This window comes from Podarcis liolepis, assembly GCF_965112155.1.
Source record: "Podarcis liolepis genome assembly, chromosome: 3".
NCBI lineage: Eukaryota > Metazoa > Chordata > Lepidosauria > Squamata > Lacertidae > Podarcis > Podarcis liolepis.
In genome coordinates, this window is record NC_139557.1 from 124534212 (window position 1) to 124561298 (window position 27087).

The 27087-nt window shown below is 55.8% G+C and overlaps 2 protein-coding genes across 7 annotated transcripts in view; one reads left to right on the plus strand and one right to left on the minus strand.

Moving 5' to 3' along the window:
- DTNB (dystrobrevin beta) overlaps positions 1-25116 on the plus strand; it is a 109877-nt gene extending 84761 nt beyond the window's left edge. For all 6 annotated transcript variants that reach the window (XM_083494428.1, XM_083494431.1, XM_083494429.1 and 3 more), the window contains 5 exons: positions 11455-11614; positions 13019-13108; positions 16952-17008; positions 18892-18927; positions 19835-25116. In XM_083494428.1, the coding sequence (XP_083350554.1) occupies positions 11455-11614; positions 13019-13108; positions 16952-17008; positions 18892-18896 (312 nt within the window). In that variant the 3' untranslated portion in view covers positions 18897-18927; positions 19835-25116. The remainder of the gene's footprint in view (positions 1-11454; positions 11615-13018; positions 13109-16951; positions 17009-18891; positions 18928-19834) is intronic.
- On the minus strand, positions 23353-25445 carry LOC310702437 (uncharacterized protein; the record flags this gene model as incomplete). Its single annotated transcript, XM_083493912.1, has 3 exons — positions 23353-24211; positions 24337-24520; positions 25118-25445. 3 exons carry the CDS (start codon positions 25443-25445, stop codon positions 23353-23355), a joined length of 1371 nt encoding a protein of 456 aa, XP_083350038.1.
- Between the last annotated feature and the right edge of the window lie 1642 nt (positions 25446-27087).

Below are 27087 nucleotides of genomic sequence, written 5' to 3' on the forward strand. Positions count from 1 at the left end.
TCCCTCTTGTGGGCATCTACAGCCTCGAGGAGGGGAGAGAAACAGGTGCCTACTAGCGAGCTCACGAACGGCAGACGACATGACGGCTGAGCAGCAGATAGAGGAACTCAGAAACGCAGTGGCACAACTGAACGCCGAGGCTCTCGCATCCAGGAAGAGAGAGGAGGAGGCAGCTGCCGCCTGCAGGGATCTCCAGGTCAGGTTAGACGTGCTGACAAAGCAGACACCCCGGCAGGAGGGAATTGGGTTGGCGAGACGGACAGGCGGGCTGGTCTCTCACTTCGATGGGAACCTGCAACAGTATCCCAACTTTAGAGCCGACGTACTGTGCGCACTGCAACTGCTGCATAAAGACTTTAGAGATGAACAAGAGAGAGTGGGATTCATCATGTCCCATTTGCATGGGGATGCGAAAGCATGGCTACGCAATTTATGGAGAGATAAGGATCCGGCGCTCCAGAATGCAGATGCCTTTATTAAAGCGATGGATGGGTGTTTTTTATCAAGTATTGACGTGGATCTTGCACGGAAGGAGGTGCATGGGCTGAGACAAGGGAGGGCCAGCGTCAGGCAGTATCATGCCCGCTTTTTCGCCTTGGTCAGTGCCCTGGAATGGGACAGAGATTCGGCTCCTGTAAGAGACCTCTTTTGGGAGGGGCTGCACAACTCGATTAAAGATGAGATCGCGAGGGGGGAGAGACCCCGAACCACCCAGGAGGTCGTTCAGAGGGCACTGGCAGTGGGGGTGAGGCTGGAAGGACGTCCGTGGAGCAGGGACGAAGGGCGTGGAGGGCGCGAACCAGCCGGGGGCCCCTCCTTCCTTCCCAGAGAAGCAGCGCGGGCGCAATCCACGCCTCCGCCAGGAGGAGGAGCCGAACCTATGGAGGTTGGAGGTGCAAGGGCTCAGTCAGCAACCAGAGCCCTAGCACCGGCAGCAGTGAAAGCGAAGCCTCCTAGAGGGAACAGGAAGTGTTACGTCTGTGAGGAGCCAGGGCATATGGCAAAAGAGTGTCCCCAGAGGCCCCACAAGCTCACTGCAGCCTCAGCAATGGTGACTGCAGCAACGCAGCAAGGAGGACCACAGCAGGGAAACGACGCTGTCTGGCTGGAGGAAGAGGCACTGGGGCCCAGCCAGACGTGTTAGTGACGCAGTCCCCAGAGATTTTACAGCCCGTGAACCCCCTCCCGCCCAAACCAGTAGTGAGGCTCACAGCATCTCTCCAGCTGCCCAATGGAATCACCATGGACGTGCCAATCACCATTGACTCAGGCAGCAATGCGGACTTTATAGGGCAGGACTTTGTCGACAGGCACGCTGTGCAGTTGCTGCCGGCCACACTGCCCCTGCAGGTTGTCACGGTGGATGGCAGGGAGCTGCTCGGGGGGCAAGTGGTGAAGCAGACGCCACCAATGGTGATGCGACTTGGGAATCACAGAGAAATCATCAGCTTCAACGTCACTCAACTATCTGACACGCCCATTGTATTGGGCATGAGTTGGCTGGACAAGCACAGCCCAACGATGGCTTGGTACCAGAGGCAGCTGACCTTCGGCTCTTCCTTTTGTGCTGAACACTGCATCGTGCCCAGGCAGGAAGGAGAGGAAGAGGAGTCACAGCTGCTGCTAGGCACGCTGCAAGCGATTCCCCACAAGTACGCTGAATTTTTGGAAGTTTTCTGCGAGAAGGAGGCAGACAGGCTACCCCCTCACAGACCATATGACTGCAAAATTGACCTGCTGCCGGGGGCGGCGCTGCCTAAAGGGAAACTGTATTCCATGTCAGAGGACGAACTGCAAGAACTCAAGGAGTTCATTGATCATAATTTGCAGCGCGGCTTCATCCGGGAGTCCAGGGCAGTGGGGGGCAGTCCCGTATTCTTTGTTAAGAAGCGGGACACGCCCCAAAAGAGACTCGTAGTGGATTACAGGATTTTGAACAGTGTGACTAGGCCATCGGACTTCCCCATGCCCCGAATTGACGACCTCCTCGCAAAGGTACGGAAGGGCAGAGTGTTCACCAAGTTGGACCTGCGGGGGGCGTACAACCTCATTCGCATGCGGGAGGGTGATGAGTGGAAGACAGCCATGTTCACGCCACTGGGGACCTACGAATATAGAGTTATGCCTTTTGGATTGCAAAATGGCTCCCACGTTTTTCAAGCGTTTATGCATCACGTGTTGGCGGGACTTCTCTACAAGACGTGCGTCTGTTTCTTAGATGACATCCTGATCTTTTCGGAGTCGCAGCAGGAGCATGACAAACACGTCAAGGAAGTGCTGAGCAGGCTAAAGCAACATAGGCTCTACGCCAAGCTGGAGAAGTGCCAATTTGACGTGCCGGAGGTGGATTTTCTGGGCTACAAGCTGTCTGACAAGGGGCTCGCCATGGACAGCGCCAAGGTTCGAGCGGTGTTGGATTGGAAGAGCCCGCGCAACCGGAAGGAGGTCCAACGGTTTGTCGGCTTTGCGAACTCCTATCGCAAGTTTATCAAGGGCTTCGCGATGCAGACGGCGGCCATCACTGACACGCTTAGCTCCAAAAAAAAGAAGTTCATTTGGACAGAGCAGGCGGAGCAGTCCTTTCAGGCACTCAAGCGTCTCTTCGCGTCGGAAGAGCAGCTGCTTCATGTCAACCCCAGCAAGCCGATGAGGGTGGAGACAGACGCCTCGGACAGAGCCGTGGGGGCGGTCCTGCTGCAGAAAGACCCACAGGGGGTGTGGCGACCGGGAGCGTTTTACTCCAGGAAGCTCAGCAAGTCCGAGCAGAACTACACCATATGGGACAGGGAGTTGCTGGCCATTCACGCAGCGTTCAAGGCGTGGAGGCACTTTCTGATCGGCGCCAAGCACACGGTGCAGGTTTGCACGGACCACAAGAATCTAGAGCACTGGCGCACGGCACAGTTCCTGAACCAGAGGCAGATACGTTGGGCTGAGTTCTTTGCGAACTTCGACTTCCGAATAGAGTATGTCCCGGGGGACACCAACATCATGGCAGACGCTCTCTCCCGTAAGCCACAGTATCTGGAGGACGCAACACCAGCGGCCGCCATGCACATCTTCGCACCAACAGTGTGGGCGTGCGCCGCGGCGACCGTGGACCTAGAGGCGGTGCGACGAGCGTTGCAGGGGGACTCCTTCGCACAAGCAAAGATGGCAGAGGTGCAAAGGGGCAAGGCAGCGGCCGACGGTTTCCAGCTAAGAGATGGATTGCTCATCCGTAAAGGGGCCATCTACGTGCCGGGAGACGAACTTCGAGCCAAGGTGCTGCAGCAGCTGCACGACGCGCCCACGGCCGGGCACTTTGGCAAGGAGAAGACGGTGGAATTAGTAGCCAGGGATTTCTGTTGGCCTGGAATGAGAGGGGAGGTCGCAGACTACGTGGCGAGGTGTGACACCTGCCAGAGGGCCAAACCAGTGCACAAACCGCCGGCCGGACTGTTGGAACCGCTGCAAACTCCGGTCGAACCTTGGGAAAGGGTGGCCCTGGACTTTGTCACGGATCTGCCCAGCTCAAGGGGCAAGACGGCAGTGCTGGTGGTGGTGGACCTGTTTTCCAAGATGGCGCATTTCATTCCGTGTGCTAAGGTGGCCACGGCGGAGCAAACCGCCAAACTGTTCATAGACCACGTGTTCAAGGTTCACGGTCTGCCACGGTCTATTCTGTCCGACCGGGGGCGGCAGTTCATCTCGAATTTCTGGCAGAAGCTGATGGGCTTCCTGAACGTCAAGATCAACCTGGCGTCGGCGAGACACCCGCAGACCAACGGGCAAGCGGAACGGGTCAATGCCATCATGCAGCAGTACCTGAGATGTTATGCAAATCAACAGCCTGCGACGTGGGTGGATTACCTGCCGCTTGCCGAGTTCGCCTACAACAACACGAAGCACGTGTCCACGGGGGTCACGCCGTTCTTCGCCAACAACGGGAGGCACCCCAGAACCTTCCCGGGACTGGAAAGAATGGGGGAGGGGGAGCCGCAGACAGCAGATGCGTTCGCGTCGGAGCTGCAGGAAGTCCACGATCAGCTGAGGCGCCACCTGGAGCTGGCCAAACACGCATACAAGGTACAAGCGGACAAGCACAGAAGGGTTGGCGAAGAGCTCCACGTGGGAGACTGGGTTTGGTTAGCAGCCCACGCAGTGCCGGCCAGGTCGTTGGCCAAGAAGAAACTAGGGCATAAACAACTGGGGCCCTACCAAGTCGAAGAGCAGGTCAACCCGGTAGCTTTCAGACTGGCACTTCCGGAGGGTTCCAGAATGCATCCGGTATTCCACAGATCGGTGCTCACTCCCTACAAGGCACCGCACAGGTTCCAGGAACCCGGAACGGCGCCGAGTCCGGCTAGAGACAGAACAGGGCACGCGGGAGTGGCACAGAAGGAGCGCATCAACGAAGTCACGGAGATTTTGGACTCCAGATGGGGGGAAGAGGGGGTAGAATACTTTCTCGCCAAGGAGGGCACCCCGGCCAGTGCGAACAGCTGGGTGCCGGGCTACGCCTTAGACGAACCTCTGCTCAAAGACGAGTTTCATGCCCTCTTCCCACATAGACCTATGCCAGCAGACTTTTTCGACGACTGGCTTTTCACGCCCACGCTTTCGGCCAGCACGTTCCGGGGGTTCGACTCGGACGAGGAACCGACACGAGACGTCCGTTCCCCGGAGGGGTCACCCTCGGGATCTGCCTCAGAACCCTCGTATTGGTGGGACGATAGGCCAGAGGAGCAGTTCCGCAGAAAGTGGCTGGAATGCTCAGGACGAGCAACGCCGCCAGGAGGAAGTGAGGGAGAGACGGACATGGACATTTTCGGGGACGACCCTGGTTTCGAGCACGGCGGCACAGAGATGGAAGCGGAGGTGACCGTCGTCGACGAGAGCAGGGAGGAAGACCCGGGAGAGTTCAGATGGAGGCCCGCCACGGGAAGCGACCGATATCCGACGTTCGTCCCTTTGCAACAGCAGCCCCCAGCTCCAGCACCGGAAGGAGGGGAGGGGGGAATGGGGGGCTTCGAGGGGGGATGGATGTCAGGGGTTTAGGAGCAGAGGCACGGGCAAGGGAGGAAACAGAGAGCGAAGGGGAGGAGGCAGAAGAAAAGATGAGTGATGACGACGACCTGAGATCTCCTAGTCTTTCCAGTGAATCAGAGGATTCACAGAAAGGAGCACCAGTGGCCAGGGCAAGGGGGGAGTCTAGGGGGGCACCCCAGGAAGATAGAGCCAGAGGGGACTCAGGGGGGAGCAGCTGGAAATCGGGACCAGCGTCACCGCCAGGAAGCAGGGAAGAGGAAGGGAGCCAGGGGGGAAGCGCTGGCAGCTCACCACAGGAGGGAGGGCATGAGTCAGGAGTGGCCACACCTCCATCGGGGAGCGAAGAAACGGTTAAGAGGAAAGTGGAAGGTTGGGCGCGCGCGCCAAGTTCAAATGCAGAGGAAGGCGGCGCAGTAAGCAGCCCCGAAAGGGAACCAGGTCCTAAAGCCCGGCGCAAGGAGGCAGGAGGGTCCGGGTCAGCGTCAGAAGAATCCCGGAAGGAAGAAGCCCCGGGGGGTAGAGGGACCCAGAGGAGGACAGTCAGGCGGAAAAGGTGGAGCAAGGCTAGGATATTAAGTTGGTGCACACGGGGCGGAGACTCAGACGGAGCTTCGCCGACCTAGCTACTAGACGTAGAGTTGCGCGCAGCAGCGTGAGAATGGAAACTGTAATTCAATAAAGACTTTTACTTAATGATCGCTGGCTAGCGTGATCCTCTGTGAGCTAGGATCTTCAAGCAGCTCTGACAACACGGAAACGCCGTTTACCTTCCCGGCGGAGCAGTACCTATTTATCTACTTGCACTGGCGTGCTTTCGAACTGCTAGGATGGCAGGAGCTGGGACCGAGCAACAGGAGCTCACCCCGTCGCAGGGATTCGAACCACCAACCTTCCTATCGGCAAGCCCAAGAGACTCAGTGGTTTATGCTACAGCACCACCCACGTCCAGGGTGCAAGACCAGGAAAGTAGACCAGCCTCCTTCAGCTTGGAGCCTCCAGGTGTTTGGCACTCCAAGTCTCATCAGCCCTGTCTGGGGCTGATGGCAGTTGTGGTCCAAACACCTGGGGGGCAACAGCTTGGCTAGGGGAGGCCCATCTTGGGCGCGAACTGCAAGGAAGCCACGTCGCACACAAGTCCCATACCAGGGAATACTGTGGTGCAAATTCCATCCGCCTCAGAGAAATTCCCTGTGGATCGTGCCCTGTGTTGGTAAACTTCAGATCTCTGAAATTGGAATCCGCAGGGCCAGCAGCCCTGTCCCCTCCCCCCCCAAAAGGCCAGCTGATTAGAAATGTATGTGCAAATGCACTCTGCCCCCCACGAGGAATTCTCCAGCTGGACCAGCTTTTCCTCTGGCGTTGGGGGAAGTACGATTCAGTAATGGAATTTCTTTTCCCATCTGATGGCAAAGGAGTCGAGTTTACTTGGCCCGCTGTCAGGAGCTGAGGTCACCTGCTGGCACTGACTTTTTTGCAGGCAGAGTCGTCTCTCCAAAACGGAGCCCCCCATTCTGAAATGAGAGAGGCCCCTCTCACCTCTCCCTGCTACCTTGGGCCACTCATGCGGTGATGGTGATCTCCTGATGGCAGCAGCAGCCTCCAAGAGCCCAGTTGGCCACCTCTTTGCCCGGCTTCTGCTGCCCGCTGGGAATCCCTGCTGACATGAAGTCTCTCTCTGTGCTGGGAGTCTGTGGAGCTCCATCCCAGCTGCTGTTCTTTGTGGGCAGACACATGGCACCCCTGCCCTTCCGTTTCTGAAATGCCTCTCTTGGTTTGCAGAAGGTTTCCTTTGCCTCCTTCACCAGGCAGAATTTCTAAATATCTTCAGGGCTCCGCATGGTGGCCAGGTAGATATCCCAATCCCTAAACTGGGCAGGACATGGGGGTCGTGTCCCTCATCCCCTGCTTGCCCACAAACCCCTTGGAGACTTTAAAAACGGTGGCTGGTAGATTTTGACAGGTCTCTCTTCTGCATGGTCACCTAAGCCTCCTTTCTAAAAAAGTAAAAATACAATACAATCACATCTTATGCGTACCTAATATGCATGATTTCAACCATACGCAGATGAAGGCAGGCCGGTTGAAACTGTTCAAGTTAAATCTAAGCAAATTGGAGAGCTTAAAATCTCTTTTTGCACCAGGTCTGCTTGGGGTTACCCAGCACCTAAAGTGCCTTCAAGCTCTCTGCCTTGCTTGCTGGGCAAGGCCTGCTTAGCGCACAGCCTCTGGGAGTACAGGGGATTCTTCCTGTCTCCCTCTCACCCAGCAATGTGTGATTTCCCTGTATTTGCAGAACCCTTAGAAGGGAGCATGCAATTGTGCTGCACTGATTTCTGTGAGCTTGCCTGGGAGCCTTTTGGGCTAAGTGGCAGAGCAGCAGTGCCGCAAAGCAGATCCTGCCAGCTTCCCCTGGGCAGTGGCAGCCGCCTCAGGGTGTCAGGATGGAGCTTTGCGGGGGCTGAGCTATGCTGTTGTGTGTCCCACTATTTTGCTGCATGTGACACGACTCCAAGAAACCCTTGGAAGAAAGTTTAATTTAGCCCCACTCTGCATGCGCTGTTCCTCTCCTGCCACCGGCAGCCCAGTGATTCCCCACATGGGGGGCCACAGCGTGGCTCCTGAGACCACACCTGTGACTGCAGGGCCAGCGTGGGTCTGGGGGCACAGCAGGCGTGGCGTTTCACTCCAAACGCCTCCGTGTCTCGCCTGTGGGTCCCAACTGGCTGCAGGGAGTCCACGTGGAGTTTTGCAAATGGGTTTGTGTCCCAGGTCTCTGCCTCTCAGGTGTGGGGGCTGTTTATTTGGTTGGGATTCCAGGCTCCATCCTTCCCTCATTCCCAGAGTTCCCTCTGAGCAGCTGCATCCTTGTGGTCAGTTTCCTCATCTGCTTGCCTGGAGAGGTGGAAGAGGGTTCATCTGGCTGTGGCTTGCCTGCCTCATCCTGCAATAGCCTTTTGGCTGCACCTTGGGCCTTTTGCTGGGTCTGTGCTCTGGTGCTGAGTCCTACCCTTCCGTTCCTGACTCTCCAGGGAGCCTCTGCTACGTCTTTGCTGTTGAAAACCCCCCTGGGGATGTGAGTGGTATTTAAATCTGTCTAAGCCAAGCACAGACCCTCTTCGGTGCGAACCTTGAATCTCAGGAGGTGTGTGGGTGAAAAACCACCAGCAGACCTTTGTTGGCAGAAAAGGAAAATGAGGTTTTTCTGCCTTGTGTTTCTGCATCTTGCAAGAGAAACCCCACGAGGAGGTTTTGCGTTGTTTTCCTTCCTCCTTTCCCCATCTGGGGCCGGAACCTTCGGGGAGTGCTTTGCCGTAACAACCGCAGGCTGCGTTTCGTTTCGGGATCTGCAGGGCTGCTGCCCACTCCTTTCCCTGGAGGAGATTAAGTCCCGGCTGCTCTTGCTGGCAAAGAGGAAGGTCTCTGCCATCAAGGAATCTTGACCTCTAGTCCGTCAGCATCTTTCCCCCAATATCTGCATCAGGGTTGTTACCGGAAAGTATGTTGGAAAAGGGGTGCAAAAACAGGAGGTGGGAACTCCCTGCTGCGGCCACTTTCGTGCTAGGATCCATATTTGCCGTGGTCTTTCTCAGTGAAATCTTGAATGCGCTTCTGTGTATTTACAGGCATGTTTGTAGGAAGTGGTGATGAGGGAAACAAAGCAGACAGACTTGGAGTTTCATCCTGCGGTCAAAATCTTGCTGCTGCAACAACAACCTCCCACCGCCCCACTTTTGTTTTTCCTCCTTGGGGCACAAGACAGCAGTCGTCAGGATTCAGCGCCAGCATCCCAATACTGGGGAAGCCCAGTGTCCCAGGGGCCCTGGAGCAGAATATCTGCCAAAGTGGGCAAGGCTAAGAGCTTTGGCCTATTCCTTCCTTGGTCGCCCAGAGCCACGTGGGGCAGCGTGCCAGGGGATTTGAACCTTGCAGCTGGCACCTCTGCCCCTCCGGGCAGGAAGGCTGTGCAACCCAGGGGGAATCCCAGGCTGAGGGTACAGTGGTACCTCGGGATGCGAATGGGATCCGTTCCAGAGCCCCGTTTGCATCCTGAATGGAACGTAAGACGCGATGGCTCATCTCCAAGTGCGCGGGTCGTGTTTTGCCGCTTCTGCGCATGCTCGTGATGTCATTTTGAGTGTCTGCCCATGCGCGAGTGGCAAAACCCGGATGTAACGCGCTTCGTTACTTCCGGGTTGCCGCAGAGCGCAACCCGAAAGCGCTCAACCTGAAGCACATTCAACTCGAGGTATGACTCTATACTAAATAGGGAACACAAAGACACAAAGCTGACAGCTGGAACGAGCGAGGGCCCCTGCAGTGTAGGCCAGAGAGCCATGTCTCTGGCTTGCGCCTGACGTGCCCAGGTGGGCAGAGGCAGCCTTCCCCAACGACTCCCGCCAGCCCCAGCCAAGAGCCTCTGTTGCTCCTCTGAACTGCCAGGCAACGCAGGGGCAGAAGGGAGTCCAGGGCTCTCCTGTGGGATAAGCAGCCCTTCATCCGTCTATCGCTGGGAGACCCTCATCAGCGCAGGCTGGCAAGCTGCAAACAAGAAAACTCCATCAACTTCTGGTTTGACCTTGAGGCTCCTCTAGATACCAGAGTCCCTGCTGTGGATTCCCTGTGCTGGCAGGAGGCTTGTGATGGAGCAGGATCTGGCTGATCACTAAATCCTGAGCAAACTCCTCTCAGAGGCCAGTTTAGGGTGGCTGAAAGCAGACCCAAAGGTCTCCGTTTGGGTCTTAGGAGAGGCAGTGCCGGGGGGGGGGCTGCTGCAAAACCCACCCCGGCCCAGAGAGACCCCCTGCCATCCCTCGAGCGAAGCTCTGTCGAAACCTGCTTCCCCCGACTTACTTTTGTGGGCATTGCCAGGCACCCTCCGCTCCGGTGACGACACAGTTTCCATAGTAGCAAATGTGGTTCGAAGGCAGGGGGCTGTTTCTTTAAGAAAAGAATGTAAAAGAGGATAAAGACCAGATGAAACAACAGCCCAAGCTGAAGGAGAGAGGATGTGTTGGGCCTGTAAAATGTTAATGGGGTAATTATGGCATTAGTCACAAGCACTGAGGCCTCGGCAGCCATGAGCCCTTCCGGCCGGCTGTGTGACACGGTGTGCAACTCAGCGCATAGAGAGGGGAGCACAGTGAAAGTGCTACTGTCACATGTCAAATTAGGCACGGCACCAAGACGGAAAGGGAGCGCTCCCCTCTGCCAGCCAGTATATTGAAGTATCTGGGCCCAAACACCCCCCTGGACCTCATGCCTTCCCCAACCTTGTGGCTTCTGGATGTTGTGGACAAGCCTTGGCTGACTGAGGTTGCAGTCCTTCAGGACGCAAGAAGAGCCTGCTGGATCCGGCCAGCATCCTGTTCTCTGGGAAACCTGCAAGCCAGAACCGGAGCACCGGAGCAGCCTTTGCCCCTCATGTGGGTTCCATCCTGGCTCTTGTAGCCTTTGAGAGCCCTCTCCTTCTCCATGAATTTGTCTCTTCCTCTTTCAGAGCCATCCAAATTGGGGCCATCCCTGCCTCCCATAGTTTAACGCTGTGCTGCAGGAAGGACTGTATTCCACCTGCCCTCAGTCTCCCAACACCCACCTTCCTTGATTCCAGCGTTATATGAGAGAGAGAACTTTCCTCTCTCGCTTCCTTCTTGCCAGGCATAATTTCCTGAGCTGCCCTTTTCTGCAGATCATCCGAAGGGCACAAGGCCTGTGACTTTTCCAGAGCCTCCCCTCCTGTCCTTTTCCACTCCAGCCCAAGATTTCCTCCTCTGACATCTGTTCCATGTGGGCCACCAGCTCCGCACTCACATCTCCCCAGGGTTGCCCTGTGGGCTCTTGTCTTCACATCACTGAACACCCGCTGCAAATGCGCTGAATTTCAGGCCGGGCTTTGGGGACCAAGAGACGTCTCCTGCACTTCATTCCTTAAAATCTTGGTATTTTGCTCTCCAAGAACTCAACTTACACTATTTTTGCTACTTGCTTTCATTTATTATTTGGGCTGCCCCATAACTAAAGGTTACCTGGTGGCCTCAGAGCGAGAATAAAAAGGTTTAAAACAGGAGCCCCAACCATAAAACGCTTAAAAAACCATGATCCAGCATAAAACTTGAGGAACAGGAAATACTACAAGCTTTAAACTAGGAACATGTTTTGCAGGCAAGTTGGTTTGATGCCACCAGGGGATGTGGCTTTTGGGGGCGATTTGATTTAGAATCATAGAATTGTAGAGCTGGAAGGGAACTCCAAGGGTCCTCTAGTCCAGCCCCCTGCAATGCAAGAATCTCAGCTAAAGCACCCCTTGCATGTCCTTTTGCCTAAGCTAAGAGTTTGATGTTCCTGAGGTTGGCTCCCGCCTTCTGCTTTTGGAAGAGCTGTTCAGAAGGAGATAACTCCTCAACGGGTCTCTATCTCTTGTTTCAGGCTCAGGCCGCAGGGTCTCCTCCGACCTCCCCCAGCCACGGGACGGGGCGCTCCATGCCCATGCCAGTCCGGTCCACCTCCGCCGGCTCCACTCCAACTCACGTGCCCCAAGACTCCCTGGCGGGAGTCGGAGGAGACGTCCAGGAAGCGTTTGCACAAGGTGAGGGTTTTGAGAACCCTGCGGCACTTGATAGCTGTGTGGGTGCAATTTTGTGCCTTTGTATATAGTGCGCAGACAAATTCGTTTCATGGGTTTGGGCCCAGTTCGCCCATCAGTTAAGGTCATCTTGAATCCCGATTCTGCAGCGATAGCTACCCCTCCCATTTGTCCTCCTCAAATTTGGATGTTGGGTGCTCGCCTGCCAAATGCACAGGCAGAAAAATAGGACCTAAACAGCCCCACTTGGGAAGCCCCCTCAGTGCTAAGAGGAATTTTGGGTGAGTTGTCAATTAACCTTACATATATGCCTACCTACGCATAAAAGGGGGGAATGTGTTAAACACGTTACCTTCTATTAGTAATTGCATGATGTAACTCCTTTCAATTTTTCCCATTTGCATTTTGGAAATCAAATGTTTTAAAGGAACAACAACTTCCCATGCCTTTCCTTCCTGGGAACCTAATGTATTTTTTAAAATAAGTGTGTAAGATCTTGAGTCTGAGAAGCACTGCTGGTCCTTGCGTCCTAAAGGGGCTTCTCCGGTGCCTCCCCCTCAAGCCAGCCCACCCCCTCATTGAGCATCACAAAGACAGCCAGTGTGGTGTCTGGTTAGAGTGCTGGGACTCCAGAACTGGGAGAGAGCAGGGTTCGAATCCCCACTTGGCCACAAAGCTCACTGATGTGGCCTTCGGCTGGTCGCTGCCTCTCAGCTGTTTTGTGGGGATTCTATGAGGAAGAAGAGAACCATAGCAGTCTTCAAACAAAAACATCTTGGAGGTCCCGGGCCACAGGGAGGTTAGGCTGGCCTCAACCAGAGCCAGGTCTTTTTCGGCTGTGGCCCCGATTTGGTGGAACGCTCTGTCCCAAGAGACCAGGGCCCTGCGGGACTTGACATCTTTCCGCAGGGCCTGCAAGATGGAGCTGTTCCACCAGGCCTTTGGCCAAGGCGCAGTCTGACCCCCTCCCTTAGTAATTCTTCACAGAACTCTAGCTCAATGGTTGCCATGAATTTGATTTGAACTGGTTTTATAATGAATTGATTTTAGAATGCTGTATTATTTTACTGTTGTTAGCTGCTCTGAGCCCGGCTTCGGCTGGGGAGGGCGGGATATAAATAAAAAATTATTATTATTGTTGTTGTTGTTGTTGTTGTTGTTGTTAAATCTTCCACCTTGAGCTCTGTGGAGGAAAAGATGGGATATAAATAAATCAGGAGCCTGAATAGCAGGTGCAGACTGTTCCCCTCAAGGATTTATTGGGAAGCTGGCTGTCGCATCGAAAGGCCAACTGTCTCAGGGCAGGGGGCATTTCGGGTTCAGACTCTCAGACTCCACATCACGGGCAAGGCAGAGGGGCCCCTGTGTGGCTCCTCACGTTCCTTACCGCCTCCGTTTCTTCCCCAGGGACCCGGCGAAACCTCCGTAACGATTTGCTGGTAGCAGCCGACTCGATCACGAACACAATGTCCTCGTTGGTGAAGGAGCTTCATTCGGGTAAGTGGGAGAGTGGAGGGCAGGAGCCAAGCCAGCAGGTTCAGCCAGCATCCTCTGGCCGGGGCAAGGGTGTCTTCAGAGCACTCTGCCCCAAGGCTTTGTTGACCAGGAGCACTTGGCGCAAGAAGCCCACCTTCCTCTGTTTCTTCCATATTGCTTCCATATTCCTCTACGCCACAGGAGCGGCAAGGATCCTAATTGCTAAAAACTGGGGGGGGGGGGAGAAATTGCACCAACAAAAAAGAAATGGCAAGACAAACTGTTAGAGTACATTGAACTGGCTAGATCAGGGGTCTGCAACCCGCGGCTCCGGAGCCGCATGTGGCTCTTTTACACCTTTGCCGCGGCTCCGGGGCGGATACTAGCGAGGGGAGGAGGCGCATTGTGCGCCCCAACACTCCCCACTGTGGCGGGCGCTGTACTGGCTGTGACGTCACATGGGGGCGGTGCGTGCGTTAGTCACGCACCGTCCCAACGTCACCTTTCTGGTTTTGCGGCTCCGAGTTTTTTTTTCCTTCGGAAACGGGTCCAAGTGGCTCTTTTTGTCTTAAAGGTTGCAGACCCCAGGGCTAGATTAACAGAGGCAATTCGAGATCACACTAGACAAGAGTTTCAAAAAGCATGGGGGAAATGCAGAGAATACTTCACAAAACAGTGCCCTAAAATTCATACCTGGACTTGTTTTGATTAATGTCTGCAGGAGACTTTGTGGATATTTAAGTTATAATTAGAAAAATCTTAATAATTATTCATAAAGGAAATAAGCTTATAAGAAGTAAATAAGGAGGCCAGATACAGGATAAAGGAAGTCTTTTATTTGGTTGTTTGTATTGTTGTATGTTTAATGAGGGTGGATTTCTGTATTGGGGGGGAGGGGTTATGTTATGTTGTAAATAAAATTTCCAGTAAAAATTTAAAAAATAACAAAGCCCACCTGCGGGGTGTGGGGCCAACACACAGGAAGAGCTTCGTCTTCCTCAAGAGCAAGGTTGCACAGTGACTGCAAGCAGACACTTCCAGTTTGGAATGCCCTGTTGGGGAACTGGGGGCAGTTCTTGAGTTCCACTGGAACGAGCCCCGTATTCTCCAGCTGCCAAACAGCTAATAGCCAAGAAAAACCCGTGACCCTCAGGCAGCCACTTTCCGCATTGCAACAGGTATATGGAAGGGAGGTCTCTGGTCCACCTGCCTCCATCCAGCTTTCCCTGCAGACTGACTGGCTGGTGGGTTTGAGGCCTGGGGGGGGGGGACATGATGCCTCTGCCCTGCTTGTGGGGAACAAAACCGGGGAGAGACAACTTACTTGCAATGGAGGCAGCTAACTAGTGCTACGCGAAATTTTTGCAGGGTTCATGTTTTGCAGGGGAAATGGCTGTTAAGAGTTGTTTGACAGTGGAATTTGCTGCCAAGGAGTGTGGTGGAGTCTCCTCCTTCTTTGGAGGTCTTTAAGCAGAGGCTTGACAACCATATGTCAGGAGTGCTCTGATGGTGTTTCCTGCTTGGCAGGGGGTTGGACTCGATGGCCCTTGTGGTCTCTTCCAACTCTAGGATTCTATGATTCTAAGTGGGTGGCAAAGATAGTTGTGGAAAAGTCACTACTTTTTGCTCAATTTTCCATGCCTGTTTGCAGCCCTGCTCCTCCCCAGCCAGCCGCTTCTTTGACCTTCCTTCCTTCCTTCCTTCCTTCCTTCCTTCCTTCCTTCCTTCCTTCCTTCCTGCCCCTCCAGTGAGCAATGCCATCCAGCTGAGGATTGTGGAGCTAAACTAATTAAACCACAGAATTGCATGGCCAGCTGGGTGGCTCTGACTACCTGACAGTGTCCCTAAGTAAGGGCAGATGAAGCCTTTTCGTGGCCCTCACTAAAAAAGGGGGAGGCGAGGGAAGAGGGAGCCCAAGTCAGGCTGAGCTGGAAGTTTCATTTGCCCACAAGGACTGGCAAGAAAAGGTCCATCCCAAACCAGCTCTTGATTGCGTGTGATTGTGCAGGCCTCGTTATGTGTGGCTGCCAAGACTTTGCTGGACTTAGGAGAAGTCTGCCGTCAGAATGGAGAAGCAAGTTGTCTGGATGCGCTGGGGAAACTCTTCTGAGCAGGTTGGAAGGGCCTTGGGCTAGATAAGTTCAGGTGGATGAAATCTCTTCTGGTCATACATCCAGGAGTATCTTATCTACTTTAGGAGGGAGGTTGGATGTCTCCCAGTTCTGATTCATAGAAGCACAGGGCTGTAGAGTTGGAAGGGACCCTGAGGGTCATCCAGTCCAACCCCCTACAGTGCTAGAATCTCAGCGAAAGAATCACCCAACCTCTGCTTGGAAACCTCCAAGGAAGGAGAGTCCACCACCTTCCAAAGTTCTCTTCCATTCCTTGCATTCCCAGAGAGCAGCTTGAGCCCTCCTGGTCCTTCTGGAGCACAGCTTAACAGGGGGAAGGGCTGCAAGCCCACCCCACCCCTGCCTTCCCTGTGGCCTCTCTGGGCCTGGAAGGAGGCCTTCCTATGTGTGGGAAATGCCCAGGCCTGTGGCAAAGGTGGCCTCTGGCAAGATGGAGCCCTGTGTCTTCCCATCAGGGTGGGGGCTTAGCAAGGCTGCCTCCTTCCCTCCCCTCCTCGCTCTGGGAAAAGGCAGCCTCTTGGGCAATAACATTCGGCAACAAAGCAGGGCTTGTTCTGCCGGCGGCGGCTGCGCTGAGCTCTTGGGCTGTGCAGGGAGATGACAGATGAAACAGACTGCAGGCTCCCACTTTGATAAGATGCAGGCCAGGGGACCCTGGAAAGTGTCTGGAAGGATCTCATTTGCGTAAATCCATGGAAACAGCTGGAGTCGGGAGCCCAGCCGCAGCAACCTCTGCCAGAAGGAGTCTGGTGGGAGCCTGGCGTCCGTGCCCAGGCAGGCAGGGCCTTGGGCTGCAGCTTCCCGCCCCCTGGGAAGAGGCGTTGGGCCCTGGTGGGAATCAGTGTGGGGTGCGCCAGGGCACATTGATTCCAGCAAGGAAGCAGGTGGGGGCCCGGCTGCGTCCTCTGCGCCCCCCCCCCCCCGGAGCGAGGCTGTCTGCCCTCTTGTCTCTGGGGTGCTGGAGGCAGATCCCCAATGGAAGGCCTGTTGGTGGGGCAGCTTTGGGGCTGCCAAGCACAGCTGGGGGGTTCAGGGGGAAGTAGATCTTCCCCAGCACTTCCCCCCCAGCCCCATCCTCCTTGGGGGTCCAGGCAAGCAGATTCCACTCACCCCACGTTAGTCCCAGAGTTGTTGCTCCTTTTCACCTACTGGGACAGTTTCCTCTTCCTTTTGCCTTCCTGTTCTTTTCTGCTCATGCCCCTCACCACCCTACCCCCACCCCACCCCCCAGTCTGCTTCCTGAGTGTCTGAGGGAACTCACACAACAACACACTCCCTCGCTGGCCCTTTAAGAAACGGACTGAGACACTGCATGCCTTTTATAGGGGGGGCCTGGCCTATTTAATGTGGACATTTCCTCTTTTGCAATCGTGCTTCTTTGATGCTGACCACCCTGAGCAGCCCTGGGGAGGGCTGTGGGTGCTTGGATCTCCTGCCAGAGTTGCCCCCCCCCCCGGTCCTCTCTCACCTTTCCTCCTGGGAGAATGTTTTGATGTCCTTGCTTGGCATCTGAGCTCCAGTTCTTATCATCTTGGGCCCCACACCCGTGACCCAACGACTTGGGAGCAAGGAGTCTGCCCCATAAGAAGGACTCTCCCTCCTCTGGTCAGCTGGAAGGGGCAGCAGAATCACTCTTGCCCTTGGCCCTGGCAGCCTGACCTGTGGACCCCTCCCTTGAGACTCTCCCTTTGGCCCAAACCCTCACTGCTGGTTCTTTGTCTTGTTTTAAAAGGTGAGGAAGGAGGTGAGGAGGAAGAGGAAGATAAGATCCAGAACGGGAAGGACCGAGGTAAGATCAGGAGGGGAGGGAAATCCCCTGGCCTGTTGGTGGGGCAGTTCAAGGCGGTTGGGTAATGCCACCTTCCCTCCGTGTGGAGCAGGAAAAAGTCTTCGTTGGTGCAGAACGCCCAAGCGCAGCTCTTCACAAGCCATAGGGCAGGATGGAGGGTTTGTACTCTGGGCGGCTTCCAACAAAGTATTAAAATACAGTAGTCTGCTAAACATTAAAAGCTTCCCTAAACAGGGCTGCCTTCAGATGTCTTCTAAAAGTTTGGTAGTTGTTGTTCTCTTTGACATCCGGTGGGAAGGCGTTCCATAGAGCAGGTGCCACCACCAAGAAGGCCCTCTGCCTGGTTCCCTGTAGCTTTGCTTCTCGCAATGAGGGAACCGCCAGAAGGCCCTCGGCGCTGGACCTCAGCGTCCGGGCAGAATGATGGGGGTGGAGACGCTCCTTCAGGTATACTGGACCGAGGCCGTTTAGGGCTTCCAAGGTCAGCACCAACACTTTGAATTGTGCTTGGAAACGTACTGGGAGCCAATGTAGGTCTTTCCAGACCGGTGTTATATGGTCTTGGCGGCCGCCCCTAGTCACCAGTCTAGCTGCCGCATTCTGGATTAGTTGTAGTTTCCGAGTCACCTTCAAAGGTAGCCCCACGTAGAGTGCATTGCAGTAGCCCAAGTGAGAGATAACCAGAGCATGCACCACTCTGGCGAGACAGTTCGCGGGCAGGGAGGGTCTCAGCCTGTGTACCAGATGGAGCTGGTAGACAGCTGCCCTGGACACAGAATTGACCTGCGCCTCCATGGGACAGCTGTGAGTCCAGAATGACTCCCAGGCTGCGCACCTGGTCCTTCAGGGGCACAGTGACCCCATTCAGGACCAGGGAGACCCCCACACCTGCCCACCCCTGTCCCCAAGAACAGTACTTCTATCTTGTCAGGATTCAACCTCAATCCATTAGCTGCCATCCAGCCTCCAACCGCCTCCAGACACCACACCTTCTTGTGTTTCCAATGGGTGGCAGCTGCAAGAAGCCCACTGTGTCCTCCGAGCATCCACCCCACTTCACCCCGTTAGATGGTGGTGCAGAGCAAGATTTGTGTTAGTACCCCCCCCCCCCAGAGGTGGGATGCAGAAGCAGAAGCTTCACAGCACCATCTCCTGCCCCCTGGTCTTTTTCTTCCACCAGGTCTTTGCGGAGGGAGGGGGCTGCCCAGTTCTTCCCAACTGCAGTACGGTCGCATCCTGCAGCAGGGAAGGGTTGATTCCAAGGGTTCCCCATGTACACAAAAGCATGTGCCCTCTGCTCCCGGTTAAAGTCTCTTTTTGTGCCCCAAGCAGCCCCGGCGCAAACAGAGCGTTGAAGTTCCCTGCCTTCCTTGTGGAATTCCAACCAGCCTTCCTCCAGCCGCCTATGGCTGAAACCAAATGGGCGTAAGAGTTTAGTGGGCATCAGATGCAATCGTATTGTCCTTAGTTTGCCTATCAGGTTGTCTTTGGAGGTCCACACTGTCTTCCCATCAGATGTCAAGGAGATAAATTAACTAGACAATTTTTAGAAGACACCTGAAGACAGCCCCGTACCGGGGAGCTTTTAATGTGTGATGTTTTATTATGTTTTCATATGTGTTGGAAGCCTCCCAGAGTGGCTGGGGCAAGCCAGCCAGATGGCCAGGGTATAAATAAATAAAATGACTTTTGTTGTTATTATTATTCATAATTCTTTAAAAATGCTTTTGGACATAAACCACAGCAGGTGCTTTCTTCAAAGGCATGGTATAGAACTTTCAAGATAAATACATAAAACCTTGCCTGGGTGGGGTTTTGCGGCTGCTGCCACCACTGCAGTTTGTTCCTGGCTTTCTCAGCCGGCCCTTTGTCTTGTCCCGCAGGTTAAGCGGAAGACTCCGCCCTGGCCAGCCATTCAGGTGAGCAGACGCCCTTTTCTTTTCCAGGTAAGGTGTAGGCACAGTTGTGTTTACAGAGGGATGAAAGGCAGATTGCAGGACTGCCTGCCTGCCTGCCTGCCTGCCTGCCAGCCAGCCACACTGGCCCCCCAGTATGCAGGGTCCCAGACAGGAAAGGCAGGCAGACCCCACTTTCGGGTCTCAGAGACTTTCAAACATCCCCCTCAGCACAACCATGGTGCTCTGAGCCTGACAGCTGTAGCCAAGGGGCTTCCTCCAGTGCTGCGTTTTTTACCCTGTGGGGCCAAGCAGAGACCCTTTGTGGCTGCCCAGTGCACTGGGGCATAGCTTCCCTCAACTGAGTGCAGGTGGTGTCCAAGCCATTGGTGATGAATTTGTCGTTTGATGTGGGGGACCCCTCAGTATTGGGAGTCCCGCCCTCCCTGTTCCTGGTGCTTAGCAGAAGGAGAGGCTCCCGGCTTCAGATCTTGGAAGCGTAGATTTGGAAGAGTCATCTTTGCTCTTAACTCCTGTGACCACCTAATCAATTCCAGCAGAGCTCCCTCCCGTCCCAAAGGGCTTCTCAGACCTTTCCTTCTCCACCTGGAGCTGAAAGGGCCCCCGACTGTGGCTCTGCTCTGGAAGGGATCTCAGTTGCGCGTAGGTTTCGAAGGACACGAACATGCCCTCCCCACAGTGCAAATGTCCCCTGGTTTGAAACCATCTTTGACGGCTCTTGGGTCTCTGCCAAGGAACCTCAGGGACTGTTGGAAGTGACATGAACAGGCAAGCCTGAGAAAATCCTCTGCGCTCTCAAACCAACCACAAGCCCCTCCAACTCCCAGGGCTCGTTGCGGGGAGGGGGCTTTGGAGGGCGCTGGGTGGTCTCCCGCTCTGCCTCACTGGCTGCTCTGTGTCTTTGACGCAGGTAAAGAGGCGCAAGCTCCTCTTCTCAAGACGTTTCCACATCCTTCCGACGAGGCATGCGCCAGCTGACACATCTGCCATTGTCAAGTCGCGAGGACTGCAGGGAAGCCGCCTCTTTCCAACGGACCGCGTGGCAGCCTTCCTGGGGGGTGGGGAGGGCGGGGGCATCTCCTTTGGTTTGCATGTCCTGTTTCCATCCGTCTCCCCCCCGTGCTTAATTGGGCAGCACCTCATCTCAAGTAGAAGACGTTGTCGAGAGCCGCTTCCAGGCAGAGACCGGCCATGTCTCCCACGAAGCATCCTCTTCCCTCCCCGGCAGAGCGGTCGCCTCACCACCCACGGGCCACCCCCCGCGTGGTCTCCAGAAAAAGCAGACTTCTTATTCCATGTGGCCGAGTTTCCTTGTGCAAAGTGTGGGCGGAATGCTCTGTTGCGGAATGCGGAAGCCCCTCTGGCCTTCCCCACATGCCATGGATTTCGGGTTCCCTGGGCCGTTGGGGGGTGTAGCTCACACAGGACAGGCTGGGAGGCAAGTGAGATGGATGGCTCCCTGGGAGGTGGCCCGCAGGGCACAGCCCACACAAAGCCCACTGGGAAGAATGTGCCAGCATGCCCCCCCCCTTATTTCAACAGTGGTTGCGCAGGGAGCATCCTGGAGAATTGTGTCACATGTTTGAGGGACGGGGTGGGCTGCCATTTGGCTCTTCCCCCCCAGAATCCCCGAAGATCTTGTGCCGGCTCCAGTGCCAAGAGGAGAGGAGTGGGGCGGAGGGAGACCCAGCCTCTGGAGGCCGCCCTGTGGGGAAGCTTCAGGTGGTGGGGCAGCAGCAGCAGCAGCAGCACAGCTCTCTCAAGTTGACACGTAGCGTTGGAAGGGACCCATAAGGGGCATCTAGTCCACCCCCTGAATTGCAGGACTCATTAAAAGCAGCTGGTCTTTGAGCAAAGAAGACCCTGTCCCACTTGGGTACTTGGCACCAGAAGCCAATCTCTCTACTGCTGGCTTTGGGGTTTGGAAAGTGGCTCTTGGTGGATGGGACAAAGGCGTAAATGGACAGGGGAGGGCAGCGAAGGAAGGCAGAGCAATAATCCAGTTGGCACAGAGTGAGCTGCCCGGTTGCCCTGGCTCTCTGGGGGTGAGGAGGCAAGGGGGTCCCTCTCCATGTTCCAGAGAGGGGGGGGGGAAGCAGCCATGTTTGCTGGCTATACAGTCCAACCAAAATATTGTGAATGGGCTGTCAAGCAAGGAAAGGAGTGATGATAACCTGCTGGGTTCTTTGCTCAAAGCAAGAATCACAGAACTGTCGAGTTGGGAGGGCCCTCCAAAGGGCATCTAGTGTAACCCCCTGCAGTGCAGCAAATGTAGCTAAAGCATCCCTGACCCAAAGGGCTCCTGGCCGTCCTTTGGTTTGGTGACGAGCCGCGTGTTGGTGACTCCGGCCGGTGAGGTGTCTGGGGAAGGAAGAGCTGCAAGGGAAGCATCTGGGCAAAGCACAAATCCCGGTTGGTGGTGTGGAAAGGGTCAGGCCTCAGCGTTCGAACGAGGGGGGCTGGGCTTGATCCGCCCCTTTGGGCTGGTTTTGGGGGGGCAGTTCTGCTTCTCTCCTCCCTGGGCATTGGAAGTGGTCTCTCTGATCGCAGAGAACTGTCTAGGGTGGCATTTCTTTGGTTTTCGTGAACGCAGAAGAAAGGAGGGGATTTGGAGCAGGGGTTTTTCCCGGGGCATTCTGACATTTTGCCAAACACAGGAAATGCCTTGCTTGGCTCAGACCAGACAGCCTCCACATTGCTCAGCAGTCACCCAGAGGCAAAAGACAGCGAAGGAAACCCCCCAGCCCCATCCCTTGGCCGGCCACCTCCCCTCATTTCAGCCCGATTGTGTCCCTGCAATAGCCTTCCAAGGCAGCAGCTCAGAGGATTGTCACCAAAGCTCAATCCTCCCCCAGGTGAGGACCCCTCCTGTCGCTCTGGGCCCACCTTTGGACTGGCCCCAGGAGGAGCCCCCTCCTCTGCTCCCCATTACCCACTCCAAGACACCGGTCAGTGATGCCTGGCTGGTGACCAAGGCCCTGTCCCTCAAGTCTCCTGGGACTTCCTCTTGCTGCCAGCCTGTGTGGAAAGTGACCTTCTATGCCCTGCTCCTTGGTCCCTTCACCCCCCCCCCCGATTCCTTGAAAACTCTGCGCATGTTAACCTACCAAGTGGTCTGGCAGACACTTCAGCCTACCAGAGCCTGCTCTTAGTCTTCCTGAGAGTGGCAGGAGATGGAGAGTCAGTTGGTGGCCATGGGGCTGCAGACCCTCTCTGCCTCCCCAGCAGCCGCGGGCAAGGGGGGTTGTCGGCCAGCCCCACGGCCGCCTGCCATTTTGAACCCTCCGAGACCTCAGCCTGGCGGAAGCCAGGGTTTTCCAGGGCTGCCTGCACAGCCTCAGCATCTCTCGCTTCCCCTGTGACAGCCGGGGCTGCTTCCGGTTGTGGAAATCCCCCTGGCCGTGAGAAAAGGGGGCTGGGGAGGCGAGTGGGAGAAGGGGGACAAGCTCTTCTCCCTGCAGGGGCTGTTGAGAGGCCAGGAAGCTCCTGCAACCATCTTCTGCCTGTCACAGGAACTGGAGCTCTGCCAGAGCTCCCTTGTCAGGCCTGCTGGGGGGGCCCAGCACCGCCCCCCGCTCTGCCTGGACCTGGGAGGCTCCCCTGGTTTCTGCCTCTTCTCCAGGTGCAAAGCTTCTGCTCTTGCAGTTCAGGGAAAACAGCCTCCGGCTGCCGGGGTTCCAGCTTGGGCTAAAAGAGAGGGATTTGTCCCAGCCTGCCGGACGTCCCCACACCCGCCTTGGGACACCATCCTAAGGTTGTTATTAATAATAAGAGAACCGCAGGGCAGTGTACAATATAAAAACTCAAAAATATGTACCATAGTAGCAAGCAAAACCAATGCACGCACACGCCAGTTTAAAAGGCCATCGATTGCTCCCTGCAGTCAATAAATAATGCTTCCAATTACCAGGAGGGGAGGGGGTTCTCCTACTCGTGAGTTTGTGGGTATCTAGTTTCCCACTGGGAGAGCAAGGTGCTGGCCGGATCCCTTTGCTCCAGCAGGCTCTCCTTGTGGTCTGAAAGTCAGGCTTGGCCACGAACCCTCTTTCCAAGGCACCCCGTCGGCCGGGGCCTCCTTTGCAGGGGCTCCCCAAGGGCTCCCGCTCTCCCTGTGAGGTGGCTGCCTCCACCACCCGGGACTGCAGGCCTCACCGCTGCATTGCCAAGGCCTCCGTGCCTTACTGTGGCTCAAAGTGGGGGTCCCAGAAGGCTCTCTGCAGCTGGTGGGCTCCAGTCAGGATGGGGGGGCAGGATTGGTTTACGGTGTTGGCGGCTAGACTGGCCGGCCATTATGACCCCCGTCCTCCTGCTCCTTGCCTTTCATTCCTCACACCAACAGCAACTCGTTTTTCCTTAAGCTCTGCAGGGCCACCTCTGGGCTCCTGGAAGCAACAGGGAAACACTGGATCATGGAATTGCAGAGTCGGGTCATCTAGCCCAGCCCCCTGCAATGCGGGAATCTGTTTGCCCATTGTGAGGCTTGAACCCACCACTGTGAGATTCAGTATCAGGCTCTACAGACTGAGCTATTCTAGGGAAGGTGCCACGTGGGTGAAGGGAAGGAGGGACTGCTTGTGTTTTCGTTCCACGTGGGTCAATGGCTCCCCCAATTCTCTTGCTTCTGGGGATCAGCAACAGAGCTGCTGTTTTTGTGGGGGGGGGGGTCAGCTGCCTGTTCATATCTTCCCACATCACGTCCCCCCAGAACTGCAATTGGACTCTGTCTCCAGCGGCATCTGTTGCCCCTGAATCTGACCTTCCCTCAGAACAAGCATCCATGCGCAAGGTTACGTCCTGGATCTTTTTCCGAAGCAGGGGTGGCAAATTGCCAGCCCCCTCCCAAGCCCCTGGAAACTGGGGGTGGTGGGCTTTGGGTGGGCTCCTGGGGAAGAAAGCGAAGCGTCTGAGCAGGGACCCCCTTGCCTTCTGCGTTTTCAAAGTCACCCGGCAGCCAGGTGGAGAAGGCCTTGGCAGGCAGACTTGGCGCCTGTGCCAGCCCAGGGCCCCTGGTGGCAGCCTGCCCTTCGCCCGGGGGCTTTCATCACAGTGACTCGAGGCCTGGGGAGCTTTGCAAACAGGTGTGGGGAAGGTGACCGGAAAGGAAGTTGAGGCAGCGGGAGCTTTGAGGGCAGCAACTGTGCCAGGGCTCTGGGGCTGGGGTGGCCGAGAGGAGCTGCTGCTGCTGCTGCTGTCAGTTGTGCATGGACCCAGTCCCACCAGTCCAAGGTTGCCAGCTAGCCAACCCCTCAGGCCTGTGCTCTGCAGATACCTGGCTAGTGAAAAGGAACTGTCTCATTTTGCAAAGCCTGTCAGAGGCCTCTGGATATTAGTTGCTGGAAATGGCAGGTGGGGAGAGGACGGGTTCCTGCTTGTGGGCATCAGGTTGGCCACCGCGAGGGCCTGGGACGGGACGTGGCGATGATGTTGGAGGGGAGAATGTGGCCGGGTGTTTCTGTGGAGCTGCAGGAGAGGCAGCGGGAGGGAGACCAGATGGGAGAGAGTTTCCTCCCAGGTGGGAAGCGGAGGCGAATCAGCCGGATGCCAAGTGGGGGCCGTGATAAGCAGAAAGCGACCAAGTGGGCCCAGGTCCCTGGTGCTTAAGGTGGGCATGTGCCTGATCTCAGGTGCTGCTTGCCACACTGGGTAGCCAGGGCTTGTGCTGTGCCGCTGGGGCTCCCCTGAGTTAGCCAGGCTGTGAGGGAGGGCTGGGCTGTTCAGGGCATTGGGGATCTGTGCCCTCCCAGAGCTCTGAGTCCTGGCACCTGCTTCATGCCAGGACCTCAGTTGTGAGCACATTGGAGAGGCCATGTGGGGTCTGTGTTTTCCAGCCCAGGCTAGATCTCAAGCGATCGCTAGGACTGCAACAGACGGCGGACGCTTCCTTGTCCGCACACCTGAATCTGTCTGGGGGCTAGTTGACGGCCAGTGTGAGGACCCTTGTAAGAATTCCAGTTTACAACCACTTCCCCGCTTCTCATGTCTGTGTGTCTGCCTGCCTGTGTGCGCGTGGGAGCACACACTTGAATGTACGAATGTGAATCCTGGGCATGAGTGTTTTCATTTTACAAAAAAAGGTTGAAATATCTGGGAGATTCTGTACATGTTGGGAACACGTCTAATTGCAAGCTGTAAACTGGAAGCCACGTTCTCTCATCTGCCAAATATTTAATAAAACGAGTCCCGTCCATCTCACTTGGTGTGTGCCCTGAATTTCCGGTGGGACCAGGCGGGTGATCTGAGCAAAACCCCAGGGGCACAAAGCCCCCTTTGCCTGCCCCTTCCTTGGCTGCTTCCGCTGGGGAAGAGGCCTCCGCAGGTGGGCAGGCACTGGCTTCCTGGTGTGCCTTGCGCTGCCTGCGCTCCCTCCTTGCCTCTCCTCCTCCTCCTCCTCCTCCTCCTCCTCTTCCCCTTTCTGGCTCCAGGCGCATCCTCTCCAGACCCCCGAAAAAGCCAAGGCCCAGAGCCCTGTTTGTCCTGGCCGGATAATGAGGGGACGCCACAAAGGTCCCCCGCGGTGTCATTGAGCCTGTGTGTGTCGGCACCTAATGAGGCTGGCGGCCGACTCGGAGGGTCAAGGGAGGCCTGGGCTCCTCCTGGGGCGCTGGGGTCAGCGGGGAGCAGGGAAGGTGAAGGGGTCAGGCTACCTCTGGAGATGGACAAATGGGGGTGGAGGTATTAATTCTAGAGCCCCGTCTGGGCCGGGAGGAGGACAAAGGAGGAGAGGGGGCTGCCTGCCCTTCCTGCCATAGGTTGCCTTCCAGTCCTGTTGCGTCTGGGGCAAGGCGGGGAGAATGTAGGGACCTCTCCCCCCATGAGAGTAATTTTATAGGCATGTACTTTATACCCGGGGACGCGGGTGGCGCTGTGGGTTAAACCACAGAGCCTAGGACTTGCCGATCAGAAGGTCGGCGGTTCGAATCCCCACAACGGGGTGAGCTCCCATCGTTCGGTCCCTGCTCCTGCCAACCTAGCAGTTCGAAAGCACGTCAAAGTGCAAGTAGATAAACAGGTACTGCTCCAGCGGAAAGGTAAATGCCGTTTCCGTGCGCTGCTCTGGTTTGCCAGAAGCGGCTTAGTCATGCTGGCCACATGACCTGGAAGCTGTCTGCAGACAAACACTGGCTCCCTCGGCCACTAAAATGAGAGGAGCGCGCAACCCCAGAGTCGTCCACGACTGGACCTAATGGTCAGGGGTCCCTTTACCTTTTTTTTACTTCATACCCAGTCAGACCAGTATAGCTCAGTATTTTCTACACTCTCCAGGAGTTGGGTCCCTCCCAGCCTGACCCAGAGGGCTGAACCCAGGACATTCTGCTTCAAGGTGGGTCCTTTGCTGCTGAGCTACAGCCCTTCCCGGCCAAGGCCTTGCACGCCCAAATGCTTCTCTCGGGACTCGCAAGGATGCTCAGGTGTTTGCCATGGGGGGCTCTGGGGGCCTGTGGTGTAGTGGCAAATCCTGACAGTGCTGGCACTCTTCACGCTGAGACCCAGGCAGAGGCTGCAACAGCGAGGGCTGGACCAATGCAGACATCATGGCCAGTTCCCCGCACCCTTCAACTCTACACCCCACGCCTGATGAAGAGCTCTGGTGGACTCAGAAACTTGCTCACTACTTGCTCACTATTGTTGTTGTTGCCCACCATCCCAATCTTTGAGCGATGCAGGATTCCAGAATTCCAGGGACTTGCCCAGGATTAATGTTTCCTTATGGTGCTGGAGGAGACTCTTGAGAGTCCCATGGACTGCAAGAAGATCAAACCCATCCATTCTGAAGGAAATCAGCCCTGAGTGCTCACTGGAAGGACAGATCCTGAAGCTGAGGCTCCAAGACTTTGGCCACCTCATGAGAAGAGAAGACTCCCTGGGAAAGACCCTGATGTTGGGAAAGATGGAGGGCACAAGGAGAAGGGGACGACAGAGGACGGGATGGTGGGACAGTGTTCTTGAAGCTACCAGCATGAGTTTGACCAAACTGCGGGAGGCAGTGGAAGACAGGAGGGCCTGGCGTGCTCTGGTCCAGGGGGTCACGAAGAGGCGGACACGACTAAACGTTTCCTTTAGAAATGAGGCACAGTGGAGACTTCGTCTTTATAATATATGGTTTATTTACATATATACAACCTGAGTCTATGATGGAGGGCTTCACAGCATCAACACCCCCAA